Below are 26,189 nucleotides of genomic sequence, written 5' to 3' on the forward strand. Positions count from 1 at the left end.
TATTTACATATATGCATGCTTATAAACATACATATGTACACATATATGACATACTGCTTCTCAAAGACAGTTGTTGTCCAGTTACTTCTCTACATTTTAAAAACATCATTTTCACCTAAACATCCCCTTTGAGAGAGATAAACACCAAACTGATTTCTTTCCTGACCCCAGTGCCTGAACACAAAGGCTATATCCGGGGGTAAGGGGCTTGCATTCTTCCCTGGTTGTTAGATAGTAATGGTTTTGTTCTTGGTACATAAAGATCATGGAAACATTTGTTTGGGGGAGAAAATACATGCATGCATACACACACACAGACAATGTGTATATATTTTTATATGGATATGCACCCATCATACACACACACATTACATGCACATACTGTGCCTGGGGAGGCATGGGGCAGGGGGCTGTGGGGATGAGGGTGTGCAGTCTCTCCCCTATTCTGCCTTTCACATTCGGGGCATCCTGAATTAGATGTCACTTAAGACATCTCAAACATAACAGAGCCAAAATTATAATAATTATCTTTCACAAAAAGCAATCCCATCTTCTTAACCTCTATTTGTTGAGACTACTACCATCCTCTCAAGTCATTCAAGTTAACTTATCCTTGCCCTTGACTCCTTACACTTTCACCCCACACATCCAATCCCTTGCCAAATCTTCTTGTTTCTGTCTTTCACAACATGCTCCACACATGCCCCCTTCTCTTCACTCATCCAGAAACCCTGAACTATATTTAGATGTTGCATTAGCAAATACCCACCCTTTGAATGATTCATAGGATTTAGAAATAGATGAGACCTTAGCGGTCAGGTGGTCCAACTCTTAATTCTACAGCTAAAGAAATAAAGGTTAAATGGCTGATTCAGAGTCATAGAGGTAGTGCCACTGTGGGGAATTGGAATCAAGTCACCTGACTCCAGATCCAGTCCTCCTTCTACAATATTGCACTAGAATCCATTATTTACAATTTAATGTAAGCAGCTTAAACATAGTACTTTTTTTAAGACTAAGCCCTAAGAGAATGTGAGTTTTGATTGCATAAGAGTTTGGAGGAGTAGAAGAAAGGCAGATAAGTTAATTCTGGAATAATTCAGAAGCAGGAATGATTGATAGAGTGAAGTAAGAGGCTTTGGACAGCCAAAAGACAGTTGTCCTTAGGGAGAGAACAGTCTTCATGGAGAAGAGAAACAGAGAGCTAGAAAATGACAGAGAAATAAGCACTGCAAAAAGGTAAGATGTTAACTGAGATAAACTTTAAATAAAAAAAATCTATATACACAGACCATTCCTTACCACCCTTCTTCCTAAAGCTGTGAGCATTTTTCATTTAACTTTTATCAATATTCAATTTGCAAATGTACTTTATATTTAAAAAGTCAGTGCATTGAGGAATAGGTAGATTTGTTCTTAAACCATGGAAAAGGGCCCCCTGTTCCTGGTTTCCCTTTTTGCTGTATAATATATTCAATCAATGATGAGGTGGCTCTGGTAGTAAGAGAGAGGAGTGTAAGGGGGGGAAAGGGGTTATTTATAAAAAGGTTGGATTGGATTATTTAAGAATTGGGTCACCAGGAATTTAATTTATTCCAAAGAGATTTATTTACAATTTATTTACAAAATATAGAAAGAGTGAAGTAGGAAAATCAGAGAGAGGATAGGGTAAGAGATCTAGCCTAAGCACTAAGTAATTTACTCCTAGCTCCTGGCTCAACCAAGACAGAGAGAGTTAGTCGTTAGGCAGAGAGGCCTCAGGAAAGCCAAGGACCTGGGGATGTCTCTCTCAAGAGGTAGGTCTCTCTTGAGGCTAGTCTCTTCAGAAAATGCAGGAAAGGAGTCATCTTTTTCACTCACCACGTATCAGTCCAAAAGGAAGAGATCCAAGGACAGTCTCACCAGGAATAGGATCTCAGGTCCAGTCAGCAGATTCTTCCTCAGCCTCCAACTCAAATTCAGAACTCCAGAAGAAGCCTAAGTCCAAGTTCAACTCCAAGCAGAACTCCAGCAGAAGTGGAAGTTCACGTTGAACTCCACTCAGGAAGTTGTAACTCCCTTTTAAAGACACTTTCTTTTGCGTCACTTCCTGTGCCTTCCCCTAATTTTATGTCTACCAATCACTGTTGAAGCTTTGCTTAGGACGGCCCACGGGGGAGTCAGTTTGATTCTGATTCGTCACCCACTATTGTACAAATGGGTCACAAACCTCCTCACTTAATGATTAAGTGGGATGTTTACACTTTTGGTGATTAGATCTAAAAATGGGCAGGAGAGTTTAATCAGAAGAGAGTTAAATTTAATCTTTACAGGAGCCATACTCTCAGGGTAGCCAAATTCCTTACCAACATTAAAGCTGAGGGAGGTCAGTTACCTGCTATTTTATTCCCAAGAGAATAAAAAATGTGTTCTGGTTCAGTGGCTTTTCCTTTCATTATTAAGACTCAAGTATTTAAGATGAAGAGAAGAAGGAATATATTTCTGGAGTCATTGTCCATCTTTCTTTTCAGTGTGAGTAGGGAGAAGGCGATGGAGAGAATCTTTGTTAACATACTCTTTTAGGAGGATTAGTTTTAATGACCAGAAAAATATTTGTTTAATCAAATGAACCAAGTAAGGGCACCCTGGGAGAAACGCAAGAGGGAGCATGTACCAGGTAAATCAAATCACCATTACTACCTCGACCACCATCTCCCCATAAAGAGCCTTTAGAATCAAACTGCATCTAGCCCAATTGCCCTCAGCCTGGGAAACAATCCCCATGGAATGTAGCCTGCTCTCTGCTCCTGCAGGTAAAAGAGACACTGCAAATGACTCAGAAAAGAAAGTTCTTAAAATCAAAATCTTTGGCCCTGTCAAATCAATATCAAAAGTTGATAAACTTTATCAGTGGAAATGGTATTTAAAAAGAAACATTAACATCTGCTTTGCTGCTACACTCTCAGAACCATGAGATTTTTCCATCTGACTTGAACTGAAATCTTCTAGGTATTGTCTCCCCATTGAAATGTGAGTTCCTTAAGAGCAAAGATTTTTCTGCTTGGATTCTTGGCTTACAAGGTGCCAGGCACAAACTGAAGGCTAAATGTTTTATTCATTTCTTCATTCATTACAAATATACATTATTTCAGTGGCATTATTTTAACATTTATTTTTTCAAATGTTTGAATTCCAAATTCTAGGCCATCCTCCCACCCCTCCTCCACCCATTGAAAAGGCCAGAAATAGACCAATTATACATTTGAAGTCCTGCAAAACACATTTCCATATTAGCCATATTACAAAAATAAAACAAGAAAAATAAAGTGAAATAATGCTTTAACATGTTTTTACAAGTTTTTTTTTTCTCTTTTTATTTTGGGGATAGAGAGTAGCTAATCTGGAAACCTGTCACTTAATATTTCTAAAGAATAAGTTGTCTAAATTTCAAAGAACTGATTTACAGAGAAACTTTTCAAATTCAACCTGTTTGCGCAATCCAAATTCACTGACCATCATTGTTTTTGTTAACAAAGTAGTGTCCAGGGCAGAGTACCTAATCCAAGAGGTAATATTAAGAAAAAGATAAGGGGGAAAACTGACTTAATATTCATATAAGCTGAAAGAATGTTTATTTTTTTATTTGATTTCCTGTTAATGAAGTTTAGGCTGTATGAGGAGATTCTACATATTTCTAAAGAACCTTTAATATTCCTTTTCAATTTATAATAATACATATCTCCATCTCAAATGGCATAAAGAACACATTGGGTTCACTAATTACTTAAAATATGGATAGACTAATAACTACTTTTAAAAGATGTGTGGGTGAGGGGAGGGAAGGAAAGAAAGAAGGAAGGGAGGAGATAAACAATGGAAGGAGGTTAGGCAGGCAAAGACACATCACTTAGAAAGGTGACCAGATTGTAAATCTTTTTCATTTAATTTATATCAACTTAAACTGGAATGATCATAGCATGAGTAAAGAATTTTGAATCTAGAAAAGACTACAGAAAGTCTGTAGGCCAACCTTTTTTGACTTTATGTAACAGGAAAACCAAGGCCCATAGAATTAAATTACTTATCTATGGGACATACCTTTAGATAAGCAATTTAATTGTTAATTACTAGTATCAAGAATAGAATTTAGCTCTTTTGTCTCTTATAAGCTCTGACTCCAAACCCTATACTCTTTCCACTATACTGGGATGTCTTTGTGTCTCCAATGTAAATAAAAACTTTACTGCATATAAGTTGTTCAAAAGGAAGAAAGATCATTTTTGTAAGGACTCCAGACAATGTGGTAGAGGATAGCAAAAGAAACTCAAGGAAGGTGAAGCCAAAATAACAGAGCAGAAGCATGGAAATCTGGAACCTCTCTTGAAGTTCTCTCCAACCAACCTAAAGAACAAACAAAGGGACAAAGTGAAGCAATTATGGTGCAGAAAGGAACATGGAAGGTAGGCAATCAGGATCTAGTTCACTGAGGTGAGAGAGGAACTCAGCCCCCATCAATGTCTCATTACATCCACAGCAAGGCCTTCCCCAAGGAGTACTAGTACAAACCAATAGCAAGTCCCCACCACTCCACCTCTACTGTTCCTGGTTCTGAAAATAGGACCAAGCCAACTCCAAGACACTAAAATCTTGCCTAATCCGGTAGCAGATCACCCCACCTCCACCCCCTTAATGTTCTAAGCCCTAGCTCTAACCTTCAGTGAGGGGCCAAGCCCTAACTCAAGATAGTCCATGGTACTTCTGGTCAGTGTAAGCCCAAAGTGAGGCCCAGAGCCCCTGCCCAAGCCTGTGGTATGACTCTGAACCCCCAGCACAAAGTAGCTCATAGTGCTTAGATTCCTGGAAGCCATGAGCAATGCCTGGATGAGACTGATTCAGCAGAGAGGGGAGGCATTCAGAACTTCCAGCCCATAGGCCATCCTAGAAGAATTTGCAGAAAAACCCAGAAATAGAGCTGAGGGTACCACCAGTATCACCACTAAATTGAAGTTTAGGAGAATGGCCCCCTCCCCCCCAGCCCAAGAACAGAGTCCACCTTGAAGATAGTCAAAGAAAGGCTGGGAAAATGAACAAACCTAACACACACTCACGAACACAAAGACACACAAAACCATAACCATTGAAAACTATTATGGAGAGAAAGAAGAGCAAAGGACAGACTCAGAAGAAAACAGTGAGATGAAAACAGCTGCATTCAAAACTTCAAAGAAAAATGGGAACTGGTCAAAGGCACTGGAAGAATTCAACAAGAAATTTAAAAATCAAATAAGAGAGGCAGGGGGAAAATGGAGAAGAGAGATGAAAGCAATGTAATAATAAAATAACACTCTTAAAAGCAAAATTGATCAAATGGAAAAAGAAGTACAAAAATTTAATGGGGAAAAGTTTTCAAAAAGATAGAATTGGCCAAAAGAGGAAAAAAGTACAAAAGTTCACAGAAGAAAATAATTCTTTAAAAATTAGAACTGCGCAAGAAGAAGATAATAATTTCATGAAACATCAAGGAACAATGAATCAAAATAAAAAATGGAAAAATAGAAAAGAATATGAAATCTCTCATGAGAAAAACAACTAACATGGAAAATAGATCTAGAAGAGACAATTTAAGAATTAATGGACTATCTGAAAGTTATGATAAAAAAATGGCTAGACATCATACTATAAGAAATTATCAAAGAAAACTTCACTGCTATTCTTGAACAAGGGAGTAAAATAGAAATTTGAGATGAGAACTCCTAGGAATATCAGCTAAATTTAAGAGCTTCCTGATCAAGGAGAAAATACAGCCATAAAAAAAAATTTAAATATCATGGAGTCTTAGTCAGGATTAGGACTTAGTAGCTTCTACACTAAAGGATCAGAAAGCTTCAAATACAATACTCTAGAAGGCATAAGAACTAGATTTACAACCAAAAATCACCTATCAAGCAAAACTGAGTATATACTTTCAGGAGAAAAAAAAATGATCATTTAATAGAAGAGAAGATTTCTAAGTATTCCTGATAAAAAAAGACCAGACCTAAACAGAAAATGTGAATCACAAACATAAGACTCAAGAGAAGCAAAAAGGGTTAAACAAGGAAGAGAAAATTTAAGGGATTCGATGAGTTCAAACTGTTTATATTCCAACATAGAAAGATAACATGTGCAACTCCTAAAATTACTATAATTATTACAGCAGTTAGGAGGAGTATGTGCAGATGGAGGATGTGGGAATAATTTGATTAGGATGGCATGACAAGAAAAAAAAATTCAAGGGGTGAAAAAGAGGACTGAACTGAAAGAAAAGAGAAGGGAGAGGTAGAATGAGATAAATTATATCAGCTAAAGAGGTGAAAAAAACAGTGTAAGGGAACATGAAATGTTTAAACTTTACTCATCAGAACTGGCTCAGATAGGGAATAACAACCAGACTCATTTGGGTATTGAATCCTATCTTCTATAGAAAGTGGGAGGGAAATAAGAGAGAGGAGTGTAAGAGAAAGGAGAGATGGGGGCTGGGGGAGAGAAAACAGGGGTTTAAAAGTAAAACACTTTTTTGAAGAGATACAAAGTGAAAGGAGAGAGAAAGCAGAATCAAAAGAGGGATACACAATTGGTAATAACTGTGAATGTGAATGGGATAAACTCACCCATAAAACAGAGGTAAATAGCAAAGTAGATTAAAAACCAGAATCCTACCATATGTTGTCTACCAGAAACACCTCTGTGGCAGAGAAACACACACAAAGTAAAGGTAAGGTGCTTCAGCTAAAGTTTAAAAAAAAAAGCAAGACTAGCAATCATGATCTCAGGAAAAGCTAAAGAAAAAATAGATATAATTAAAAGAGATATGAGTCTGTAAGCCAAAGAGATAAAAAAAAGGGGGGGGGGTCCTACTTGAACAAAACCTTCATAGCAGTTCTTTTTGTGGTAACAATGTCCATCAATTAGAAAATGGATGGACAAACTGTGGCATATGATGGTGACAGAATTGACTAATGTGCTATAAGAAATGATGAGCAGGATGATTCCAGAAAAGGTTAGAAATAGTTACATGAACTGATGAGGAGTGAAATAAACAGAACTAGAACATAGCCACAGTAATACTGTGGAATGATCAACTGTGAAAGACAACCTACTCTCAGCAATACCATGATCCAGGACAATTCTGAAGGATTTATGACAAAGAATGCTAAAAAATTGTAGGAGTCAGAATGCAGATCAAAGCACACTATTTTTCATGGTTAAAAAAAAAGGGGGGGACTTCCAGTCAAGATGGTGGCTTAGAGAAAGCTAAAGTTCAGATCTCCGGAAAACCCTTCCCGACCGATCTCAAACTATAAGCTCCTAAGGCGCCGAAATTCAAGACGATCAACAGCATAGACCCTGGGAACCCTCCTCCTGGGCCTGGACCCGGATCAAAAGGTACGGCCCCACTCAAAAGCCAGAACCCGAGATCACTCGGACCTAAGGGGTAGGAGCACAGAGTCCAAGGCTCCGGGAAGCCGCAGCCCCTCCCCGCTCAGAGAGCCGGGTCGTCTGAACAACAACCCTCAGGGCCTTCTATCCGAGTCCCAGTGAAAGTCACTGCACTCGGAGCTCCCCCGGCAGAGAGCAGGGTCGAAACAACAGCAACCCTCAGGGCGGGCAAGACAGCCTCATGGGCTGGATCCTGCTATCCAAGTCTCAGTGAAAGTCACTGCCCTCGGAGCTCCAGGAAACCGCAGCCCATCACCCCGCAGGACGACGAAACAGCCTCACGGCCAGCTATTCTGAAGGCAACTTCCGGAAAGCAACCCGACCCAGAGAGCCGGGGGAGAGTGTGGCCTCCTGGTCCGACCCTTCCATTCCAGTTCCAGTGAGGCATATTCAGTTTAACCCAGGGAAAGCTCATAGAACCGACAATCTGCCCAGGACTAAAGCCTTTGAACACCAGACAGAGATAAGAAAAACTAATCCTCCACATTCAGAGATGGCAAACTCCACAGAAGCACAGAAGCCCCAAAATACCAAGAAAAATAAGAAGAAAGGGGCAACTTTGGACACATTCTATGGAGCCAAAATACAAAATAGAGAGCAGATAGAAGATGATATACAAGAAAATGCTCCAAAACCTTCCAAAGGAAATGGAAACTCTCCACAAACCCATGAAGAATTTGAATCAGAAATGACCAAAAAGATGGAAGCCTTCTGGGAGGAAAAGTGGGAAATAATGCAAAAGAAATTCACGCATCTACAAAACCGGTGTGATGAAACTGAAAAGGAAAACCAGGCTTTAAAGGCCAGAATCAGGCAGCTGGAAGACAATGATCATGTAAAAGAGCAAGAATTAATAAAGCAAAGCCAAAATACCAAGAAATTAGAAGAGAACATAAAATATCTCACCAACAAGATGACAGATCTGGAAAATAGAGGGAGAAGAGATAATTTAAGAATAATTGGACTCCCAGAAAAGCCAGAAATAAACACCAAACTGGACATGGTGATACAAGATATAATCAAAGAAAATTGCCCAGAGATTCTAGAACAAGGGGGCAATACAGCCACAGACAGAGCTCACAGAACACCTTCTACACTAAACCCCCAAAAAACAACTCCCAGGAATGTAATTGCCAAATTCCAAAGCTATCAAACAAAAGAAAAAATCCTACAGGAAGCCAGAAAAAGACAATTTAGATATAAAGGAATGCCAATCAGGGTCACACAAGACCTTGCAAGTTCTACTCTGAATGATCGTAAGGCATGGAACATGATCTTCAGAAAGGCAAGAGAGCTGGATCTCCAACCAAGAATCAGCTACCCAGCAAAACTGACTATATACTTCCAAGGGAAAGTATGGGCATTCAACAAAATAGAAGACTTCCAACTTTTTGCAAAGAAAAGACCAGAGCTCTGTGGAAAGTTTGATACCGAAAATCAAAGAGCAAGGAATACCTGAAAAGGTAAATATTAAGGAAAGGGGAAAATTGTTATCTTCTTCTTTTACTCAAACTCTCTTCTATAAGGACTACATTAATATCAATCTATGTATACTAATATGTGGGGAAAATGTAATGTATAAATAGGGGGTAAAGAAAGACCAAATAGAATAATCGTTCTCACACAAAGATTCACATGGGAAGGGGAGGGGAAGAAAACTCCTATAAGAAGGAGAGGAAGAGGGGGGGGGGGGGTTACTTAAACCTCAATCTCAGGGAAATCAACTCTGAGAGGGAAAAACATCCAGATCCATTGGGATCTTGAATTCTATCTTACCCAACAAGGGTAGGGAAAAGGGAAAACCAAGGAGGGGAGGGGGAGAGGGAGAACAAAAAGGGAGGGAAAGAGAGGGGGGAGGGGAAGGGAACAAAAAGGGAGGGACTAAAAAGGGAAACATCAAGGGAGGGGACAAGGGGGACTGATTCAAAGTAAATCGCTGGACTAAAAGGTAGAGCTGAAGAAGAAAAGGTTAGAATTAGGGAAGGCTATCAAAATGCCAGGGAGTCCACAAATGACAATCATAACTTTGAACGTGAATGGGATGAACTCACCCATAAAACGTAGACGAATAGCAGAATGGATTAGAATCCAAAACCCTACCATATGTTGTCTTCAAGAAACACACATGAGGCGGGTTGACACCCACAAGGTCAGAATTAAAAGATGGAGTAAGACCTTCTGGGTCTCAACTGACAGAAAGAAGGTAGGAGTGGTAATCATGATATCTGATAAAGCCAAAGCAAAAATAGACCTGATCAAAAGGGATAGGGAAGGTAATTATATTTTGTTAAAAGGGACTCTAGACAATGAGGAAATATCATTAATCAACATGTATGCACCAAATAATATAGCACCCAAATTTCTAATGGAGAAACTAGGAGAATTGAAGGAAGAAATAGACAATAAAACCATACTAGTGGGAGACTTAAACCAACCATTATCAAATTTAGATAAATCAAATCAAAAAATAAATAAGAAAGAGGTAAAAGAAGTGAATGAAATCTTAGAAAAATTAGAATTAATAGACATATGGAGAAAAATAAATAGGGATAAAAAGGAATACACCTTCTTCTTAGCACCACATGGCACATTCACAAAAATTGACCATACATTAGGTCACAGAAACATAGCACACAAATGCAGAAAAGCAGAAATAATGAATGCAGCCTTCTCAGATCACAAGGCAATAAAAATAATGATTAGTAATGGTACATGGAAAACCAAATCTAAAACCAATTGGAAATTAAACAATATGATACTCCAAAACCGTTTAGTTAAAGAAGAAATCATAGAAACAATTAATAATTTCATCGAGGAAAATGACAATGCTGAAACATCCTTTCAAACCTTTTGGGATGCAGCCAAAGCGGTAATCAGAGGTAAATTCATATCCCTGAATGCTTATATTAACAAACAAGGGAGAGCAGAGATCAATCAATTGGAAATGCAAATGAAAAAACTCGAAAGTGATCAAATTAAAACCCCCCAGCAGAAAACCAAACTAGAAATCCTAAAAATTAAGGGAGAAATTAATAAAATCGAAAGTGATAGAACTATTGATTTAATAAATAAGACAAGAAGCTGGTACTTTGAAAAAACAAACAAAATAGACAAAGTACTGGTCAATCTAATTAAAAAAAGGAAGGAAGAAAAGCAAATTAACAGCATTAAAGATGAAAAGGGGGACAGCACCTCCGATGAAGAGGAAATTAAGGCAATCATTAGAAATTACTTTGCCCAATTATATGGCAATAAATACATCAATTTAGGTGACATGGATGAATATATACAAAAATACAAACTGCCTAGACTAACAGAAGAAGAAATACAATTCTTAAATAATCCCATATCAGAAAATGAAATCCAACAAGCCATCAAAGAACTTCCTAAGAAAAAATCCCCAGGGCCTGATGGATTCACCAGTGAATTCTATCAAACATTCAGAGAACAGTTAATCCCAATACTATACAAACTATTTGACATAATAAGCAAAGAGGGAGTTCTACCAAACTCCTTTTATGACACAAACATGGTACTGATTCCAAAACCAGGCAGGTCAAAAACAGAGAAAGAAAACTATAGGCCAATCTCCCTAATGAATATAGATGCAAAAATCTTAAATAGGATACTAGCAAAAAGACTCCAGCATGTGATCAGAAGGATCATTCACCATGATCAAGTAGGATTCATACCAGGGATGCAGGGCTGGTTCAACATTAGGAAAACCATCCACATAATTGACCACATCAACAAGCAAACTAGCAAGAACCACATGATTATCTCAATAGATGCAGAAAAAAGCATTTGATAAAATACAACACCCATTCCTATTAAAAACACTAGAAAGCATAGGAATAGAAGGGTCATTCCTAAAAATAATAAACAGTATATATCTAAAACCATCAGCTAATATCATCTGCAATGGGGATAAACTAGATGCATTCCCAATAAGATCAGGAATGAAACAAGGATGCCCATTATCACCTCTACTATTTGACATTGTACTAGAAACACTAGCAGTAGCAATTAGAGAAGATAAAGGAATTGAAGGCATCAAAATAGGCAAGGAGGAGACCAAGTTATCACTCTTCGCGGATGACATGATGGTCTACTTAAAGAATCCTAGAGATTCAACCAAAAAGCTAATTGAAATAATCAACAACTTTAGCAAAGTTGCAGGATACAAAATAAACCCACATAAATCATCAGCTTTTCTATATATCTCCAACACAGCTCAGCAGCAAGAACTAGAAAGAGAAATCCCATTCAATATCACCTTAGACAAAATAAAATACCTAGGAATCTACCTCCCAAGACAAACACAGGAACTATATGAACACAACTACAAAACACTTGCCACACAACTAAAACTAGACTTGAGCAAATGGAAAAACATTAACTGCTCATGGATAGGACGAGCCAATATAATAAAAATGACCATCCTACCCAAACTTATTTATATATTTAGTGCCATACCCATTGAACTACCAAAATACTTCTTCACTGATTTAGAAAAAACCATAACAAAGTTCATTTGGAAGAACAAAAGATCAAGGATATCCAGGGAAATAATGAAAAAAAAACACATATGATGGGGGCCTTGCAGTCCCTGACCTAAAACTATATTACAAAGCAGCAGTCATCAAAACAATTTGGTACTGGCTAAGAAACAGAAAGGAAGATCAGTGGAATAGACTGGGGGAAAGCGACCTCAGCAAGACAGTATACGATAAACCCAAAGATCCCAGCTTTTGGGACAAAAATCCACTATTCGATAAAAACTGCTGGGAAAATTGGAAGACAGTGTGGGAGAGACTAGGAATAGATCAACACCTCACACCCTACACCAAGATAAATTCAAAATGGGTGAGTGACTTAAACATAAAGAAGGAAACCATAAGTAAATTGGGTAAACACAGAATAGTATACATGTCAGACCTTTGGGAGGGGAAAGGCTTTAAAACCAAGCAAGACATAGAAAGAATCACAAAATGTAAAATAAATAATTTTGACTACATCAAACTAAAAAGCTTTTGTACAAACAAAACCAATGTAACTAAAATCAGAAGGGAAACAACAAATTGGGAAAAAATCTTCATAGAAACCTCTGACAAAGGTTTAATTACTCATATTTATAAAGAGCTAAACCAATTGTACAAAAAATCAAGCCATTCTCCAATTGATAAATGGGCAAGGAACATGGATAGGCAGTTCTCAGATAAAGAAATCAAAACTATTAACAAGCACATGAAGAAGTGTTCTAAATCTCTTATAATCAGAGAGATGCAAATCAAAACAACTCTGAGGTATCACCTCACACCTAGCAGATTGGCTAACATAACAGCTATGGAAAGTAATGAATGCTGGAGGGGGTGTGGCAAAGTAGGGACATTAATTCATTGCTGGTGGAGTTGTGAACTGATCCAACCATTCTGGAGGGCAATTTGGAACTATGCCCAAAGGGCGACAAAAGAATATCTACCTTTTGACCCAGCCATAGCACTGCTGGGTCTGTACCCCAAAGAGATAATGGACAAAAAGACTCGTACAAAAATATTCATAGCTGCGCTCTTTGTGGTGGCCAAAAACTGGAAAACGTGGGGATGCCCATAAATTGGGGAATGGCTGAACAAACTGTGGTATATGTTGGTGATGGAATACTATTGTGCTCAAAGGAATAATAAAGTGGAGGAGTTCCATGGAGACTGGAACAACCTCCAGGAAGTGATGCAGAGCGAGAGGAGCAGAACCAGGAGAACATTGTACACAGAGACTAATACACTGTGGTATAATCGAACGTAATGGACTTCTCCATAAATGGTGGTGTAATGTCCCTGAACAATTTGCAGGGATCCAGGAGAAAAAAACACCATTCATAAGCAAAGGATAAACTATGGGAGTGGAAACACCGAGGAAAAGCAACTGCCTGAATACAGAGGTTGAGGGGACATGACAGAGGAGAGACTCTAAATGAACACTCTAATGCAAATACTATCAACAAAGCAATGGGTTCAAATCAAGAAAACATCTAATGCCCAGTGGACTTACGCATTGGCTATGGGGGGTGGGGGGAAGGAAAAGAAAATGATCTATGTCTTTAACGAATAATGCTTGGAAATGATCAAATAAAATATATTAAAAAAAAAAAATTCTCACCCATTAAAAAAAAAGGGGGGGGATATGTAGGATTACTTCATTATTAATGGTCCTTATTAATGGATAAAATCACATTTTTGGGTCAATGTAAAATGTTAAAACCTTATTTTTAAAAAGCTTTGAGTTTATTGAGGAATGTATATGTTTTAAATAAAATAACATATTTCTTGGTTTAAAAAAAAAACAGCAAGAGAATCTTTCATGAGTTGGACATCCATTTCAGCATTCTATAATTTCACCATTTTGCCCCTTTTGTTACAAACTATGTAAGCAAGGCTTATCTTGAGCTTGAAGTCTGTTTTCTAACATATATGTCATGCAGTATTACCATTACTAAATATTCCTAGAATTATTACCTTTTTCTGAAGCGCCATCTCTCAAAATCTTGTCTTCTTTCAAGCCTCACTCAACTCAAATACTACCTCCCTCCCTGAAGCATCCCTAGATCTATACACTCCCATTTGGTTGTGAAAGTTCTCATCCTCCTGAATTTTACTTATACTATATTTACCTATGTATAGGTTGCTTACCCCACCCCATAAAATGTGAGTTTCTGATAGACCAATAATATTTTATTTCTGTCTTTGCATCCCTACCACCTTTTACAGTATCTGACACAGAGAAAGTACTTAATAAACGTCAGAAGATTTCAAAGGGGAAAAGCATTTTATGGCAATGAAATACAGTCCTCAATTAAGTCACCCCAAAATGAGACTTTGATCCTGTTTTCTCTTTCTGCACTTACAAATTTTAAAAAACATGTCTTCATTCTACAAGTCACCCAGATGTCAACTCAGTTTCTTCTGTTGTACATTTCCTATGAAAGGCCAGAACTAATTCTAGATGAAGTACAGTATATCTCTATCACTAACACTTAATAAATGTTTAGTGATGCCGATACTGCATGACACCTGTTAGAGACTTCAAAGTCATGATATGCATAGTATATATCAGTGAAAAGATGACTCAGACCAGGGCTCTAAATTACAAAGGAGGATAGGTTAAACCCATTTTAAGAAGCAATCAGTACTGAACTGCTAGCTCCATCTGTAGGCAAAGTCCTTAAATGTTTACCCTAATTTTAGGTTCTACTTGCTTCCTCCATTCTCTGGAGTAATTTTCACCAGGAAAAAAGAGAACAAAGTTACTCTGAAATTATTCTATATGTTGACTTTGCTATGTTGTTCACATATAACAAATACAAAATCAATTATTCAGATATTTACGGCTATCTTATGTAACTGTCCACCTGATACAACTCTTACTTTTTCCCACAATTTGTTAAAGTAGATAGTGGTGTTAGCTCACCCACAAATGAATAATTGTCTCCTAGCTATATTGTAAATAGACATCCCCAGGACAGAAAAGGGACAATATGAAAAAGGTATAGAATAATAAATCAAATCAAGCCTTTCTTCTTTTCCCGTAAAGGAAAATAATTTGTCATTTCATAAAATTCAGAAATGTTTCACATTGTTTTTTAAATTTAAACTTTTTATGCATTATCATGACAATAAGGCAATTCTCAGAATTAGAATTTCAATTACAGAAGTTCATCCTCAAAACCCAATAATGGTCAACACTGTCTTCTGAGTCCACCAGCTATATTAACATTACGTGAATAACTTTCAACAAAAGTCCTTAATTCATTTGTCATTTCCTAAAGCCTTTTAGGTGGCAAATATTCACCTATTAATTTAGCCTTCTAAAAGTTACACACAAAATATCTGAATTATCACTAAATTCTGATCCCACCACGAATTACTAAAATTCCTTTAAAAAAAAAAAAGACAAAACCTAATGCTATTCTTTCGTCTCCTCCTTTCATTCTCCCCACTCCTGTATTAGACTAAAAGAGGCCCAAGTCATTTACTTTAAAGCATTTGTTACCTTTTAAAATACTTACCAGGGGCAATTGTCTCCAAGGTATCAGGATTAACCTTCCTGGTGCTTGTATAGTGGTGGAGAGTGGAGCCAGAAAACACTAAGTAAAAAACTACATCATCTTCAACTTTATCCTCTTCAGCAAGCAGCACTGTGACAACACAGTCACCCTAAGGAAAAAGAAGACATAACATTAAAAAATTCACTTTAGCAGGATTCTAAATAATAGTCCCTGTTATAAAGGATTTGAGAGGGAACAGAGGGAAACGGGGAGAGAAGGAAAGAGAAGATTCTTCTTCCCCTCTCTTTTTCTGGGAGAGAGGTAGCCAAGTCTTGTCCCCCTGACTGAGGGAATATGTCTCCTCAGAGAATAATTTTGGGAGATGGAGGACACCCACTGTCACTTCCCATCAGAACCCTGGGGTCACCTCACTATCAAAGAGAGATGTTGTTCCTTGGGTTAGGCAGTTTGGATTCCTGGGATCCTGAGCTAACCTTCCCCTTTTGGGGGAAAGATGTGATTCTCTCCAAATCTTCTATCCCGTTTCCTAGCATCAGAAACCAACCAGTCCTAATTCTAAAGTAGTGAACAATTTATTTGGGTTCACACAGGAAAGGAGAGGTAGGAGTGTCAGGCAAGGAAAAGTGGGAAAGCAGGAAACCCTAACACTGGTCCCCTCTGGCAGACTGCCCCCTCAGTTCTTGGGGTTCAAGGCTGAGTGCCTTGAACCCTCCTCCAGCCAACTAACTGTTGGTTGATTCTTATGTTGATCCTTATTCCTCAGCTAACTAGCTTTTAATTCAGGGATCTAGGAACAAGTCAGGGAGAGAAATCTCAGGGAAAGATCTGGATGGCTCTGGCCAGCCTGAATCCAAATCCAAAAACCCCTTGAGAATTCCCACAGCTGTTCTTGAAGAGTCTTAGTGGAGGTGTTTGAGGTCCCAGAAGGAATAACAGTTCCATTTGAATGGGCTCTTTCTCAGCTTCCAGGAAAACCACCTTTCCTCCTCCACCCCCCAGGCTGGAAGGCTGTTGACAGTTGGAGCTTCCCTCCCTCTCTGCCCCTCCTCCACTGCTCTTCAGCTGATCTCTCCTTCAGCCAGGTTTCTCATTGCAACCCCCTGGATCTCTCTTTCTTATATTACATCCCTTACTTCAGAGAGTAACAGAGTTTTAGGAAACCAAAGATTATACGAAGCCAAGTTGCCTATTTCACATTCTTTGCTTGTTCCTTTGAGATCCCTGTATGTTTGGTGAATAGGAATGGAGTCAAAAGAAGGAAGAGATCTAAGCATCAAGCATATATGTAAAGGGTTCCCAAGGAGCTGTGTGGTTTAAATTCTACCTTCACTCTTCCTTTTCTTCATTTCAACTTATTTTGTAATTTATCAAATCTCACTGAAGCATTGATAACTCTTCTTATAACAAGCAAAAGAGTAAGAGGGATACCACTATTGGGTATGGAAATTTTTTTAAGTGTGTATGGAAGGGAAAGGATATGTAAGAGAATGCTTACTCCTCCATTAATTCAGGTTTCCCATTCAAAAAAAGATTGGCAGGTAAACTTGTTTCTCTTTTTATCACCCATCTATGGCCAGACAAAAGTAAGTGACCACCAATGATAACCTAACAATACACTTAAACCCTGCCAAACATAAACCTATATTAAATCTTAACTTCTTATTTAATTAATGTGTTATTATTTACTATTATTATTATTATTATTTACTATAAGTATTACTAAAATATTAATTACTATGTGCTATTACTAACTCTAGTACCCTATGCTATGTAGAAGTTTAATACCTGCTAAAATAGACTGACTATGTAATAATAATTTTGCCTAAGAAGTTTTCTGGTCTAAAAGGTGATAAATTCTTTAGGAAATGGAATCAAGACTCTATCCTATATAATATAGTCCCAATAATCACCTGTTACTAAGATTATGCAATTATTATTACAAACATTTTAAAAATACCAGGAGGACACAAACTTTAATTACAAAGCAATGAAAAAATTAACTAAGATGACATAATATATTTTATTTCACCATTTGGCAGGGCTGAGGTAGACGGGATATGTAGCATTTAAAAGAGTGAGAGCCATAAACTCTAAGAGTTAAAATGGTTGAAGATATAAATTGTAATAGATATAAGAGTGGGTGAGTAAATTGTGACCACAGAAAATATGTTTTCACGACAGTGTCTAGTTTTAAATCAAATATAAGGTGGTCACCAGGGAAAAATTCCCAATTATGAATATACCTAAGTCAACTGGGTTTTATAGAGATTTAATTAATAATACAATGAGGAATCAAAGAAAGAGAGAGAGAGTAAGAAAGGAATAAGTATGAAGGGCCTTAAGCCAACATGGCCTAGACCTGAGTCTTAAGAGAGAGAGATCAGTCAGTCTTTTATCACTCACCACAAGATCTGTCTAAGCAAGGATTCTAGTAACACCAGGCCAGCTCCATCTCAGCTGACTTCACCAGCTCAATCCTGAATCTGAATCTTTCAGAATGAGTTTCGAGAGAGACCCTTCAAGGCAGCCTTTCCCAGCTGACTGTCTCAGAATCAGTCCCTTGAGCTCCTATCTGAGCTCCTATTTAAAGGGCAATTTCTCCTACGTCACCTCCCCTAAGTCCTTACATCTACCAATCACAGTAGACGTTTTCCAAAGGACTGGCCATTTTTAATTCACATTTTGTTATCACCTTCTTAATTCACATCTTCCTCTCACCTTTTCTGGGTAGACTAAAACTTCTGAGTAATTCACATCAGGAAAGCTCTGAGTAAGTTTTCACCTCTTTGCTCCTTGTAAGTTCACAAGTTGCCTGACCTTTATAGGTACTTAGCACCCCTTTCTAAAAATAGGCATGTCTTAAAAGTATGGGTTTAAGTACTTTTCATTGTTCAGCAAGGAGTTTTCTCCCCTAAAGCTGTCTTAAGTACGGGTGGAGTAGAGGTCTTCCCATTTCTGATCTAAGTAGAGTTCTCACTGTCCAAATGGGGAGTTTTCCCAATAGGGAATTGTCCCAATGGAGAATTCCCCAATGGGGAATTTTTTTAAAATTCACAAATCTGAGAAATTTCAAGATTCACAATCCCACCTGATGATCATTGGGAGACTAGTCTCCCTATTGATCATTTAACATAATCAATTTGTAATCCTAAATGCACTTCTAAGTATGGATATACACAATATTCAAATTTCTAAGAGGAAAATAGAGTAATGAGGGAGGAAATAGAAAAGAAAGAAAGCAAAACCAATGTTTTGCTGGGCGCATTGACAGAAAGCCAAATTAGGGGCAGTCCCTTTTGGCATAAATGTGTACATTTACAATAAATGTTCAATCAAAGTTCAGTTCAATCAACCATATCCAAAGTTCATTCTTGATCTTCTTGATGTAGTGTAGGTTTTCTGGCATCTTTCTACAACAATTCATTCTCTGGATATAGGAGTTTCAAGCTTCTTTCTTGAAGATATTTTCTCGAACAAAATCAAAATTCTTGGATTTTTATAAAAATACAATCTCAAACAAAAAATCAAAATTCTTAGATTTTAAATTAAAATACAATCCCCCCTGAAGTAGGTGTTAAAAAAAAAACATCCAGTTCAGCTCAGAATGCAATGTTGAATTATGGGGGTGTACAAGTCAATTATCAGAAGAAGAGAAAAATAATCAAAAACATAAGGAAAAAAATTCAAAACAGATCCTTGGATAGGTCCAATTTAAAGTAATTTCTATCCCACAAGTCTGTAGGACAGAATGCAGTAATATTTCACTTAGCCATTTGTAGCCAAGACTACAGGAAGTTGCCATAAAAAAGAAAAGTAACTAGAATTCTATTTTAATAAGGAAGAAGTGTCATTCCCTTGTCTGATTTTTGACATTCTCAGGGATATAGGGAGCCAGCATGATAGTCAAATTTTGTACTGGTATGAGTACTTCACAAAAGAGTGTAGATACAAGGAAGTCCTACGACTTAACATATGTCAAGTGTCGCAACCTCGAGTCTCACATTATTATTTCCTGTGTGCTCTTTTTGGCACTTTTCAGGTTAAGTCTGTGCTCCTTGTTTTTATCCCATTTTCTGAAATCAGATACAAACATTAATCACAGTCTTATAATATTTTATCAATAAATGGCAGGTTCCCATAGTTTAAAGCTTTTGGGTATGCATTGACATTATAGCAAGTATATATATGTATTAAACTTCTATTACTGCAAAAAATATTATATTAATATTAATTATGTGTACTTTTAGCACAAGAAATGAGAAAAAATCAAATATTCTGATCAAAAATAAAGAAAATCAATAATAAAATAAAGGAAAAAAATCAGTAATTCAATGTGTCCTTGAAAAAACAGCATCCATTTGTCTATGAATTATTATCTACAATTCATGTGATAAGATACAGTCAATCAATCTCAGCAGAAGATGCTTTCTTCACATGTGAGCAGTGAACCCAAGAGTCCTTTTCTCCAATCTTTATAGATGTTGTAGTTAACAAAATTTGGAATGGTCCTTCCCATGAAGGCTGAGTTGCTCCAGTTCGCTTGAAATTCTTAATATAAACTTTGTCTCCTGGGTTCAGGTCATGAAGAGAAAAGTCTAGTGGTCCGGCCTGTACTGCCGCTCCGGATTCATGAAGTTCACGTAGTTTGTGCTGTAACTCCTGTATATAGGAAGCAATAGTTGTATCTCCCCCTAATAGTGATGTATATGCAGGGGAAAAAGGTTTAGCCTATATAGGCTTCCATTTTTATTAAAAGTGGGTACTTCCCTTAAAGGAAATAAGCTATCTAAATTATTTGGTACTCCTGTTTCTAGGCTTCTTGCTCCATTCTCAGTGGGGTAAGTATGAGAAATAGAAGAGTTGGGCACATTAAAGGGAAGGGTAATTAACTCACATCACTTATACATTTTATTTCAACTTTTTTGGGGGTAGAGGGCAGATGGGAGAAAATTAATTCACATCACTTATAATATATTTTATTTCATTTTTTTTTGGAAGGTGGGGAAAGTGGGGGCTAGGTGGGAGGGATAATGCTAAAATCCATAGGGAAGCCAGGCCACAAAGTAAGATCCATCTAACCCCTTCTTAGCATTAAGTCATAGCATTCAATTGGGAGACAATTACATTAAATAACAAAAGATAATATTTTACTGAAGATCAATTCCTGATTCTAACCCAGAATCAGGTCTCTTAGTAGAAATGCCCCAGTCAGCATATTTTACAATCTTAGAGTCAAAATTTCTCTCAATAATCTGGTACTTGGAGTAATGTCAGAGAGACAATAATAAAATGAACACAAGAAATAAAATAGCTCATACTTCCTTTAAAAGGGACCAGGTGAATAATTAAGTCTTTGAACTGCTGATTTCAAAAACCTATCAGCAAATGAGAACACATTTTTCAAATGGAAATCCAAATGATTAAAGTCATTATTCAACTTAGTTATATATTTTAATTGGTCTTCAAATAGCCAACCTCTGGAAGGTATAGGATAATGTTGACTAAAAAAAAAAAAAGCTAACATAACTCTGTGCCAAACACATGACTAAGGGCTTTACAATCATTGTCTCATTTGAGCCTCCAAACAACCTTGGTTATTTATCCCTAATTTACAGATGAAGAAACTGAGGCAATTAAAAGTTAAACAATTTGACCTGGGGGGACACAGCTAATAAATGTGTACAGCCAGAGTGGAACTCAGTTCTTCCTGACTACAGACAGACTTAGCTCTCTCTTTACTATGCACCAAACTGCTCCAGAGTGGACTGGTCAATTTTTTTAATGATTTATTTAAAATATTTGCTGCATAGCACTATAGCAAAAGAGAAGGATGCACACAGAATGAGAAAGAGCAAGGAGTGAAAAGAAAATGATGATGATGGTGGTGTAATCTAATCCTAAGGGCCAGGAAATTTTTGGACGATAAAACAGAAAAAATCATTTTTAAGTCACTGTTAAGTGCCTGTTGAAGATGTTTTTATAATGAAAGACACATTAATTTACATTCATTTTACAATCTTAAGCCAAAGTTTCTTCTTAATGACCTCATACTTACCTTAATTTACCTTTAAAAAAAGACACAAAGCAGATGCCCATCAACTGTAAAATAGATAACCAAACTGTAGTAATGAATATAATGTACTACTACTAATGATAAACAGGAGGATCAGAGAAGCCTGTTTGGATTTAAATTTCCTAATGCAAAAAAGAATCAGGAAAACAATAAGCATAATAATAACAAAAGTGGAAATGGAAAAGAGCAAAAATAACAATATTGAAAGCTATCTTATTATAATGTCTGACCAAGTTTTTCTCTAGAAAAAATGAGATGAAAAAAATGTACCTTCATCCCTTCTGGAGGACTATTCATATGGAAAGATACATTTACTTTCAGGCTCAATTAATGTGTTCCTTAGATTTGCTGAACTGTTTTTTCCCCTTTCTTTATTTTTTATTCTTTGCTACAAAGGCTAGCTTTTTGGACAGGGAAAGGGGTGGGTTATATTCAGAAATAATGACAATATTAAAACAAAATATATAAATTAAATCTTAATTTAAAATATATATGTGTGTGTATATATAAAACATATATATACACACACACACTTTGGCAATTATAATTGGAAAGCAATCTAAAAGAGCAAACTGCTAGAAAAGGTAACTTCTACTATATCTGTGGCTATGTTTATTCTAAAACTACTGTAATGTTAGATTCATTACTATAAAGTCCTTTGCCAAATTATGATAAAATTTTGAAGGAAAATTCTGAATTGTGCAAAAGGCTAAAAATAAAAAGCTGAAGCTTACATTTTGTGCCTAATTGTGTATGTGCTAAATGCACATACACACAACTGAAATCAAGGAAAGGGGATAGAACTGGGATTTAAAGTGCAGCTGCAGGTTTTCTTGATTTAGGAACCAAATGTTCTGTGCCATCAAATAGGTCAAGTTTTGAAGTAGTTATCTTTCATCTTCCTACCTCTCCTTCTTTGCTATAATTCTATTTCTCTTATTTTCCATCTGTTCTTCAAAGGGCTTAATAACTCATGCTTTCAAAGTGCAGCTTTGATTTAAGATCATATTCATTTAAACTTCATTTAAAAAGCCTACTACTAAAACTGGCTTCATGCGACTTTCATTTCAAAGTAAAATACTCAAAGTGGCCTAATACATTTATATGTGTGTGTGTGTGTGTGTGTATTATTTATCTAATACATTTCAATAATCATTTACTGTAAATAATCTACATCTCCTTCAAACAGAGGTGTGAAAGCCCAATAACTTATTCCCCAGGAAACTAGAAAAACACTGGTTCTTCCCTCAGCTCATGGAATATATTAATTGAGGAGTTTCTAAATAAATATTTAATTGATTGTGTGTCAGATACTTCACATCTCTCTAGACCACACTTTCCTCTTATGCAAAATAAAGGTAATCCCAACTATAGTTCTCTGGCTTCTTCCAGATCTCAAAACTCTGAAATTCTAATTCTATGCCATTTACCCATAACTTACAAACAGGAAAGGAGTCAGCAGCTGCAAATAAATTACTCCCTTCTGTCTTGGTAATGACATTTAATTAAGAGATTGAACAGATCAACTGACCACTGAATTGATTAACCAGATGGTCATAGAAGCTCTACATCTTTCTTTACCCTTCCTTACAAAGTAAGACCAGAGAAACACTTCTATTTGGCAAGATCTAGTAAAAGTAAAAAAGGCTTTCTTACAGCTTATAATAATGCAAAACTGGTTCACCCTCTATCTCCCAGGCCTACTTCCTTCTTCACACACAGGGGAAAAAAAAACCACAACCCAAAAAAAAAGGATGGGTTTTTTTTTCCCCCAAGGGAAAAGGGAGATGGGAGGATTCCCTGAAACATAATTTACAATGAATCTAACTTACATGAAGGAAAAAAGAGTTGCAAAAACATTTCAAACAAATGGAGCTGTGTTTACCTTTGAAAATAAAAGTTCTTATATGACATCTATTTGATAGAATGAGTTTAATCATCCCTTTCATCTCAAACTGGAAGAGCTAATAGCCATTTGGTAGAATAACAAAGATTAAAAAAGCACTACTTGGTACAGCAACAATAAATTAACCTTCCTTGGGCTGTGATGTATACATGGAACAGGAATTCAGGAGTCTCAAACTGCATAACATTTTACTTTGGTGAAGTTACTTATTGTTCTATACTTTCTAATAAGAGGCAGATCAAGTATAAAAATTTAAAAATCACACAAAAAAAGGAGACAATGATCAAAAGCATGCTCAATATCATCCTGAACTGAATTCTGTAAGTATGTAACTAAACCTGAAATAAGCATTTACTTCAATCATGCTTTTATGCTATGGCAGTAGTGATTACTAAAGTATTCTATATTCATAATGCTACTGGGGAGTCCTTGATTGAACAAATTCCCTCTATAGTGTCAAACTAGCACTGCCAGATTCTTGCCTGTAGACCTAATTCTACTAAACCCACAAGGGCTCCAAGCATCCACCTGAAGGCCCAGAGTAAAAGTGTACTGTTTGGGGGTGAGTTTTTTTTAACCTCAAATTTAGCATTCTTTTTAATCTACAATCCTTTGAAAAGCTATCTACTTTGAAGTTTCCAAACATACTACCCCTGTCTCAAAACAATTCTCTGAAGCAGCAAAAGAACCATCTCTACAATACATATAAGGAAATGGAAGCTCAAATTAAGACTTGCTCATTGTCACGTGAGTTCTATCTGAACCTGGCCTCCCAGGGGCTCCCTGACTGTAACATCAATACACTTTCCATTGTGTTCTATTCCTTTTGTGGCTTATACACTGAATATGTAATGTGTTCCCCAACTTCTTTGCAGAAGAGGGGACCAGGAAGAGCTCTGGTTATGGAACACTGCCTATAATACCATACATTGAATGTTCTTGATACTCTTCAATGAGAGAAGAGAGGATGATAACAGGATATATACTGCTGGCAAAGTTCCCAAAGTTCCTGTAGCATACCAGGCATGTTAGCATCTTAGAAGTATGGTTGATGTATTGATATTGGATCATATATATTCATTTACCAGACACATGGTCAGATCAGTTAATAATCATTGTATAGAAGTTACAGTCCGAAAGGCAAGAGCGGCCAAAGGGGGCCTAGCTCATACCTTGTCAGACCACATTCCTTTACAAGGTGCATGTCAGATTAATCTCCACCTCTTTGATCTCCTCACTGTCAATTCAACCAATGTTAAATGTTAAATGTTAACCAATGTTAAAACCTATACCATGTTACATATTCATTGATCACCTCCCAATCCACATTCCTAAAACCTCCAATAAATACAGGGGAACAAGCGCGAATCTCTCTCTTACTTCCCTGGATCGTCTGATTGCTCTGTCCTATCTTTTTCCTCCTGATCTCTTTTCTCGCGATGCTGTCGCCCCCCATGCTTCCTATTAATCCTCTGGCACTCTTGTCCATAGAAGGCATTAAGGAGTTCTTACTCCCCACCTGTTTTCTTATTCCTCATATTTCCCATTAATTCTATGGCACACTTGTCCATGGGAAATATTCACAGAGATCGTGAATCCCCATGTGTTTTAACTTGTTGTCTCTGAATCTTTATTATTCACCTATTTCCTTCAGTCTCCCTTCTCCTTCTCAGGTTATCACCCACAGGTAAAATATATATAAGAACCGCAGGTCAGACTCTTCTTGACTTAGTACTCCTACAGATGCCAGAAAATGGGGTGGGGGTGGGGGTGGATAGGTGGGAGGGGACGAGAAGGATATGTACTTCCTTGGTGCTTGGGGTGCTCTCCCCCACAGAACTAATGTTATTAAGAGTGGTTGTGTTACATGGTACCTTTTCCTTCTTTAGTTCAGCTACAGTATAGTTTAAAGAAGTTTCCCTGGATGGACATGCAAACTGAGCCTTTGTTTCTAAATTCCAAAGAACCCAACTTAAATAGTACACTCCCAAACTTCATTTCTATGTTGCACTTCCTGTACCTCAGTCTTTTAATTTAAGTCAGTAAAATGTATATCTAACATACAACACACAAAATCATAAGTACAAAGGAAGTGTTTTAAATTCCATATACTCTTACAGTAACTTTCTTATTATTAAAGTCACAGAATATGGCTTCCAATACAAAGCTTTCATTGCTCACATTTAATTTCTCAACATCAAGGTAAACTTAGCCAAGCATTTTAAACTGCTACCTCGTCCCCCCCCCCCAAAAAAAAATGCAAAATGCTTTCTTATCCTTAGGGTCATCCTGAAGAAACTATCAAATTAAACTCATAATATAGAACTTTTAACAAATAACACTTGTATTTTCTATAAAATTACCCATTAGATATTTCCTGATTTGGGAGGATGATATGATGGAAGAGCTTTATTGACTGAGGAGGAAGCTGCCTTGAATGCACTCCCTCCTTATCTCTAATTTCTGTCTTCTTTCAAAACCCAACTAAAATTACACTTTCTACATAGCCATTAAGTCACTTTCATACTTGCTACAGCTGCCCTTCCCTATCCCTCTTAATTCTAGTCTTTCCTCTGTTGTTCTCTATTTTTTCCTGTATGTAACTTGTTTGTAAATAGTTGTTTGCATATTGTCACCCCAATAGCCTGTGAGCTCCTATGCTTTTCTTTGTATCCCCAGGGCTTAGCACA

At 37.0% G+C, this 26,189-nt stretch overlaps 1 protein-coding gene across 9 annotated transcripts in view; it reads right to left on the reverse strand.

Annotated features, from left to right (window-relative positions):
• AKAP13 (A-kinase anchoring protein 13) overlaps positions 1–26,189 on the reverse strand; it is a 422,215-nt gene that overhangs the window by 227,585 nt on the left and 168,441 nt on the right. For all 9 annotated transcript variants that reach the window (XR_008913836.1, XM_056806779.1, XM_056806775.1 and 6 more), the window contains exon 3: positions 15,521–15,668. Coding sequence is in view for 8 of the 9 variants with exons in the window: in XM_056806779.1 (XP_056662757.1) it covers positions 15,521–15,668 (148 nt within the window). In the remaining variant the exon portion in view is untranslated. The remainder of the gene's footprint in view (positions 1–15,520; positions 15,669–26,189) is intronic.

This window comes from Monodelphis domestica, chromosome 1 (genome assembly GCF_027887165.1).
Source record: "Monodelphis domestica isolate mMonDom1 chromosome 1, mMonDom1.pri, whole genome shotgun sequence".
NCBI classification, from domain to species: domain Eukaryota; kingdom Metazoa; phylum Chordata; class Mammalia; order Didelphimorphia; family Didelphidae; genus Monodelphis; species Monodelphis domestica.